This window comes from Pinus tabuliformis, chromosome J (genome assembly GCF_031772625.1).
Source record: "Pinus tabuliformis cultivar Carrire ecotype Pingquan chromosome J, CPIR1, whole genome shotgun sequence".
In the NCBI taxonomy this organism is placed as follows: Eukaryota; Viridiplantae; Streptophyta; class Pinopsida; order Pinales; family Pinaceae; genus Pinus; species Pinus tabuliformis.
In genome coordinates this window covers 1,187,690,806-1,187,698,673 of record NC_142295.1, presented here as the reverse complement: position 1 = coordinate 1,187,698,673, position 7,868 = coordinate 1,187,690,806, and the positions used below count along the sequence as shown (strand labels likewise).

General features: G+C 36.4%; 1 protein-coding gene across 1 annotated transcript; it reads right to left on the bottom strand.

Moving 5' to 3' along the window:
• Window positions 1-222: 222 nt before the first annotated feature.
• LOC149231328 (small ribosomal subunit protein eS10z-like) lies at window positions 223-7,611 on the bottom strand. Its single transcript, XM_089379176.1, has 6 exons — window positions 7,468-7,611; window positions 1,707-1,781; window positions 1,509-1,557; window positions 1,050-1,338; window positions 820-955; window positions 223-722 (listed from the first exon to the last, which is right to left on the bottom strand). Exons 2-6 carry the CDS (start codon window positions 1,707-1,709, stop codon window positions 639-641), a joined length of 561 nt encoding a protein of 186 aa, XP_089235302.1. The 5' UTR covers window positions 1,710-1,781; window positions 7,468-7,611; the 3' UTR covers window positions 223-638.
• Between the last annotated feature and the right edge of the window lie 257 nt (window positions 7,612-7,868).

Below are 7,868 nucleotides of genomic sequence, written 5' to 3'. Positions count from 1 at the left end.
AGATAGAATGCGCTACTCAGCAAAATAATGTGAAATACCTTAAAATATAAAGGTAGTAGCCCTTTCGAAAATCAATCATACGAATTTTAACATACATACATATCATTGTTCATTAAAATTAGATTATATGGCTAACAAATAACCATGTCTTAATAAGTCAATATATCTTCCAATTACAGAAGTAAACAAATCCTATTTTGCAAATGCTGGAAAATCAATTCATCCAATACAATAACCAAAACAATTTCATTAAGAAACAAAAATTTGTTCTTACAAATATATTAACAAACCTAAGCAGTTCTGAAAGGCATTTATGCAATGAGTTTACAAAAACTATTTACTAGCTCTACATGGCTAGCATGAAAGGCATCCTCATCTATTAATACCTGTCCTCTTTAATTTCTCCCAGGTATAACGATAGCAACCAACATGGACATCATTGTCTTGCTATTTCATTAAAAGAAGGCTGAAAATATCAAAAAAGATCTAGGATCTAAAATTAAATTAATTCCATCACTGCAGCACAACATTTTCAAATGCTGTGAATTTCGCAAATAGCTTAAAACATTTCTAGGAACCAGCATCTATAAGAAATGTCAACTGAATTTAAAAGTTAAAATAGATCAAACTAATGCCAATTACTCAAGGGCTGGACGAGCTGACCCAGACCCAGAACCAAAGCCACCACCTCCTCGACCAAACCCTGGTCTTCCACCAGAGCCCTGAAAAGTCCACATACACAAAGATAAGAACAAATAAAGAGCACCTGATTGGTTGGATCTTGATAAGAGATCTAAACAAAGCTAACAACAATTTTACCCGAAATGAAGGCTGAAATTCCGCAGGTGCCCCAGCCTTGTCACCAAACTCTCCAGGAGTTCCACGAGGAGGACCTCCACGGTATCCTTCACGGTCTCCAAACCGCGGTCTGTCTCCTCCTTCAAAACGAGGCCCTCTGTGGCAAGTACATGACAATTAGCAACAACTATATTACAATAAATTGCCTAAAGACTTTGCTGTGCACTGGATGTAGGCAAATGCATACATACCTAGGAGGACGGTCACCACCAGGTGGACCACCACCCATAGGTCTGCCCAGAGGCTTTGCAGACTTTTTTAAAGTCGCAGGAACAATTTCTGATGGTAGATTTAAGTATGTTCGGAGATATTCAATTCCATCATTTGTCAGATACCAGTAATAGTGCATCCAAGCAAAGGACTCCCTGACATACTCCTTGGACTTGAAGCTCTGCATCAACTTGATAACTTGCAGATTTGGAACATCAATTTCTGGGTGTTTGGGAAGATTATAATCCTTCTTTGCATAAAGCACACCTTCTGCATAAGCATATTCAACTTGACAAACATTAACAAAACATGCACCAAAAGCTACATGCAGATATTAAACTGTGCAGTCATTGGAAAAAAATGATATTTGAGATGAAAAACAAACACCATTTACTTTAATATGCAAATTTGAAAACTGCAACTTTACCCAACACACAAACCTTTGAATAGGTACTTGTAGACCTCATTACGATTCTTTTTAGGTATCAACTGCACCAACAAATTAAAATCTTGGAAAGTCATACATTAATTATAAGAAGATGATATCTAATCATGGGAATGCCTAACATTGCTATCATAACAGATATTTGAAGGGGAAAAATTGTTCTAGCATCAATAGGGCATGCCACATTACATACCATTTTGGCCTCTACAATATGATTGCTTGTTTATCTAGAATGCAAATGAGTTCTCTTGCACAGCAAACATATATCCTGGATTACAACAAAAAGTTGTCAACTTGATTAGAAAGGGCAATTACAGATCTTGACAATGCATGTTGCCTTTACAATTCCATCACAGGCACCATCAATATGCTGATGAAATCCAATTTTGTGAATCCATTTAGAGAAAAAAGGCTCACTACATATATTCCAATTGACCTCACAACAAAATCATTACCAGTTCAACACAAAATGTACATGGAAGTGTTATAATAAAACTAATTTCCAAACTATTTAACTGTCAGATATCATTCCATCAGTATTCAAACATTATTGGACACCTAATAAAATTAGCTGCAATTTGGAAGACATGAACAAGACCAACAACGTGTTGCAGATACACTCAACGATTTTATTAAATAATTATGATCACTATCATTTATATATCTATATCATTTACCTGTTTTAACTGGTAATCAGACATTCTAAAAAAAATTATGTTGCGATGCCCCCATCCTCCAGCCCATAGGAGCAAATGAGATTACTGTTACCTTGCCAACCCTAGTAAAGAGCCCCAATGAACAATTGCCTCATGAAGAGCAAACACGTCATATAGTGAGTCTGAACCTAGATGGGGAGGATAACAACTTATCTCTCCCATCTGAGCTAGACACAATTTGAATTAACATCATACATTATAATTTATATGTCAAGAGTTTACCTCAATTTCAACCAAGGTTACAACCTATGATAGGATCACAAAAGTCAACTACTGAGGTATAAGTAAACATATCTGTGTTGGCATGCATACTATGCATCTATACTCAGAATTTTCAGGTGCTTTGAAATATACTATATGTTAATATTCGGGCATCTAATCTAGGATTTGTATTACCCTTTTGCCCGGTTCAATGATCTTTTCAGTTGATCTATTCTTTAAAAGAGTTGTCCATGATAATTATTTAAAACATAAAGACATGGAAATCCTTTTCGAGTGCCAGAAAATAAGAAAAGGCATCCTTTTTTTAAGTGCTTGAATGTAGAGATTCCAGCTAGTAGTTATAAATGGAAATGCATGCATTGAAAAAGGAATTTTAGGTTGGATGAAAGCCCTTTATTCTCTTCAAATAGTGAGCATAAGAACATTCAGAATGTGGTATTTCCAGTAATTTTACAACAAAGCAAAATTTGGGGGCCTGGACTTTCCAAGAGGTTGGAAGAAAATTAAATCTAACCAAACACATTTTTGTATAGAAGAAATAGGATGAGATTGAAAGCTTCCTAGCTAATCCTTCGGCAGAGTAAACTAGGTTTTCTTTAGAAGCAGCAGCACTTTTTCCTTTTATTATGTGCACCGCAAAATGAAACATGGGATAAAACCACTTCCACGAGAGGTCGGAAGATAATTGAATCTAACCTAACACATTTTTGTATAGAAAAAAAATTGGGAGAGATATTTCCAGCTTCCTAGCAAATCCTTTGGCAGAAAAAACTCTGCTTCCTTTAGAAGAAGTAGCACTTTTTAATCTTATTATACAGGGGAAAATTAAACACAGTATAAAGCCTTCAAGTTAAATGACAACAGAAACAAACAGTGGCATATGGCATAAGGCATTTCTTTTAAATGACACAGCTCATCCAACCTATTAACAATCTGAATTAATGCATCATTTATAAATATTTAAACATTAATTATTAATTATAGTATATATATATTAACTTATTAAACTCATTTTATTAAATTTACTTTTCACATTTGAAAATAAACTTTAAAATTAATTAAAATATCTAAATAAATGTGGATGGCTTATAATCTTGTAATCTTTACATTCATATGCATTAAAGTTTCTAAAACATCTTGCATTAAAGTTTATAATATCGTCACCTAACATAAAAATAATAAATTGCCGCCTGCCAATTCCCTAGATTATTACTCGCTCGACTTATTTTTCCATTTTTGCGAACACTGGTTCATTAATCCATTTCTTATCGTTCGTCAGTCCGCTGACTTGCGACTGGACAGTTGAATATTTCGTTTTTGAAATTTTGTGCTAACATTTAGTTAGAATTTTTACGTTGACGTTGACGATTTTACCCACGGACAAAGGCTGGGCGGATCTGCAAATCCATATCCAAATCTGTCTATGATTTGGGGATTCGCAAATCCAGCCACTAGGCCTGACAAATCTGACAACATGGGCTTTGATGGAGGTGATCCCGCCCTATAATCCTTTTGTCTAGTTTCGGTGGAGCTGACCTCACCCACAAACAGAGGCTGGGCAGATCTCTGCAAATCCAGATCCAAGTCCATCTTTGATTCAGGGATTAACGAATCTAGCCACTGGGCCTGACAGATCAAATAACATGGGCTTCAGTGGAGATGATACCGCCTTCTAATCCATTTTGTTTAGTTTTGGCGGAGATGATCTCATACCTTGACACATATTTTCCTTGTTCTGGCACAGCATATTCTTGCAGAAGTTCATGTTTAATTTTGGCACATTGAGACATCCACTATTCAATTGGAAGATTCAGTTTGATGCTTCTTAGGGGGGCAGTAACATCTGCAGATTGCATGAAGGACGAATCAAGAACAGAAGAGGCAAAATGAGGGCAGATTGAGGCTGGTGAAGCCCTAATTCCAAGAACAGGGCTTTCCCTTGTTAATTGTATGTTCTGCCATCAAATAAGGGTTCAGTCAGAGGTCAGTTGAAGGGAGAAGGGATTCATTCTGGCAGCAAAGTTCGAGGTTCATCTGGCAGCGAAATTTGGAGGCCACAGCCACGTCTGGCCGCAGGAACCACAAGGAAAATTCTTCATCTCTCTGTTCTGGCACAGTATTTTGGAGCATCTTTGATCTGGTTTAGTGGATTGCCTCCTGGTTTCTAGATCTGTCTAAGGAGATCCCTAAGCAGTCTGTGGACAAAGGGTGGATTGGGATCTGCTACAATCACAAGCCAATAGCAGAAACATGCATGAAGCATTGGAGGCAAGAACAGGAATTTTGAATCTCTGTTGAGCCTACAGTGAGTTGTTACAGAGAACTGTTTGCGGCCATATCTTAGACAGCAAGTCATATTTAGTATAGTCACAATAGAATTTGGGAAGTGGTAGAAAAACTGAATACTGATCTTAAAATCAGGATTATATTTTAATGGTTGAAGGAATCTACTGTTTTCACTGGGAAGTCAGCCAAGTTATTGTGTTTGTTGAAAAATCATTCCACTGCAAAAGATACTTCTTACTTTGGAAATCTTGTGCTATTTCAATGTTGTCTACTGTTGAATAAATGAATACTGCTGTGGTATAATCTTGTTAATTTATTGTAACCCTAGTCAAACATGGGATCCTAAAGGCTAAAATAACACTAGGACATTACAGCAATTGAAACAGGGAAATATAAAACAAATGGAACAATGAGACTTTAAATGTCTATAAGTCACATACATATTAAATTGTGCCAAATATGACCAATTCAGACTTCAGCAATCAACATAATAATCTTAACCCAAGGAACTGAACGCATTGCTGAGATTTCCAGCCAATGATCTAGGAAGTTTTGTCAGGGATTCATTAGAATAGGAAAAAGGATTTCTTGTGTAAGTATGGACAGAAGAAACAGTTTAATACACTTATTGATTTGAATGTATATTTTATTTGAATATAACACATGATATACAGGTATATAGATCTGTATAAATCTTGTTTACTCTGTTTTCAATGATGTCCCATTGATCCTGTTTGGAAAATTAAGAGAACTCCCATTTCACTTTTCACTGGTCATCTTGAATTTTAAATTTGGGTACATATGTTCTCATTAGGGCATCGTACTGGCAGGCCTTGTTGGTCTTTGGCATAATATCTACAGCATAGCCTACATTTTAACCTTCTTTAGTCTTCTTAAGAGTGGCCTGTGTGAAACTGTTTTGCGGTTATTCATCCTTGATAACGTCTCTACAGGATAGTTTACCTATTTAATCTTTTTAATTCTTCCTGGGGGTAGTCCATGATAAACTGCATTTGAGATTGATTTGAGGTTTAACTGTAGCTCTTAAAACCGTGGAAAGCTAATTTAAGAATTGCATTGCAAGATGCTACTCTGTTTTACTTCTTACAAAAGTTATCCGATATGCATTAAACTGCACAATCACATGTCCAATTAGAAACAAAAGTTACATCTCTTTCATCGCTGTTACAACAGGCTCATCTCCCACTTTTTGCTCGAATAAACTAAACTAAATGCTAAAATTTTATTAACTTCTAAAAAATGAATTTATATCAACCGGTACTAGAACCAGAGAATCATCTAGCATGTCACAAAGGCCAATACTACTCACTAATGCAACAAATCACGCTTCACTGGTAAAAAAAAGAAGAAGATCTAAATGCGTCTAATGTCAGATCTAAGAGTGGCCTGTGTGAAACTGTTTTGCGGTTATTCTTCCTTGATAACGTCTCTACAGGATAGTTTACCTATTTTGGGGGTAGTCCATGATAAACTGCTTTTGAGATTGATTTGAGGTTTAACTGTAGCTCTTAAAACCGTGGAAAGCTAATTTAAGAATTGCATTGCAAGATGCTACTCTGTTTTACTTCTTACAAAAGTTATCCGATATGCATTAAACCGCACAATCACATGTCAAATTGGAAACAAAAGTTACATCTCTTCCATCGCTGTTACAACAGGCTCATCCCCCACTTTTTGCTCTAATAAACCAAACTAAATGCTAACATTTTATTTTAACTTCTAAAAAATGAATTTATATCAACCGGTACTAGAACCAGAGAGTCATCTAGCATGTCACAAAGGCCAATACTACTCACCAATGCAACAAATCACGCTTCACTGGTAAAGAAAGAAGAGGATCTAAATGCGTGTAATGTCATAATAACACGTTTAACTTTGTACCGCCCAATATGCCATTAGAATTTTTGCAACGAGGCAAGGAGAATCTGGTTCCACGACAATGTATTGATTCAGTGGAGTATTAAACCATTCATGCATCAGGATTCCATTCCCATGCTAGTTTGCCTTATATACACAGCAAGGATTTCAAAGAGAGGAGATTAGGTGAAAATAACTACCTCCTAGACCTGGCACCTAAACTGAAGGAAGTCCTCTCTTTGCAGTGAAATGACTCGAGACATGTTTGCACTTCTGAAAATAAAAACCAATCTGGTTCCAATGCTGGGAAGTGAAGGGTGACATCCAGACTTGTTTCAAACACGCTAACACATAGAAAGGATCACCTAACCTTGTGGGTACAGAGCTATTGATCTTCACTTTTAACGTAGTCTGGTATGAGCCCACCAAATTAGGACCTGCGCCCCTTCTTCCCACTAAATAACACACACCCAAAGCAAATCCCAACGGCCTATGCAGGTTTTGAGCTTCTGATCAATCTCCTTAGAAAACCAGACACAAAACATGATCACCGTTTCACAAAGATGAACAGGTCATGAGATCGACCCCTCTGGACTCTTTACAGAGAGAAAAAGGGGACAGCGACCAGAAGAAAATAAATAAATAAAACCTCAAATAACGTGTTTTCAAATTTAATAAAACGCCATCGACAGACGTGGTTGTATACAGAAAGGAAATGACAGCAGACTACAAACAGCGGCCCATTTTCACAATGTTAAGCTCGAATAAACAACACATATGAAAACCAGAGCAGAAAACTAACAGAACAGAGGCATATCTAAAGCACAGAGATGGAGGGACGAGAGAGCACACCTTCGTCGGCCGTAGAGACGCCAAGCATTGACAGTGGAACGAGAGAAGCTAATACTTCATGTAAAATTGTTATATGTATCGCACACAAAACCCTAGCCACTCTTTTAATCAAACCCTATACCCATATTCAATCGAACGCTACGCTGAGGTCATATGGGGAGGGGACTTTCTCTTAACACAACTTAGCTTAGGCAAGGTCGGCGAGGTCATCTTGAGGTCACACGATCAGGGAGCTTAGGAGTTAAATATTTTTGCATTTATTTATTTCTATAATTAGCCAAAGATACACCAAGGCATTGAAGAATAAAAGATTTGGTGTAATAAATTTTTAATAATTATTTTATTTATTTCTTTTTCAATTTTACCATTTACATAAAAGTTTATTTATTTTATTTATTTTT

Excerpts from the sequence above, each read along its gene's own strand:
- LOC149231328 (XM_089379176.1), bottom strand. Across the intron at positions 1,339-1,508 it reads CTACAAGTACCTATTCAAAG|AAGGTGTGCTTTATGCAAAG; the intron begins GTTTGTGTGTTG and ends ATGCTTATGCAG. Across the intron at positions 723-819 it reads AATTTCAGCCTTCATTTCGG|GGCTCTGGTGGAAGACCAGG; the intron begins GTAAAATTGTTG and ends TGGACTTTTCAG.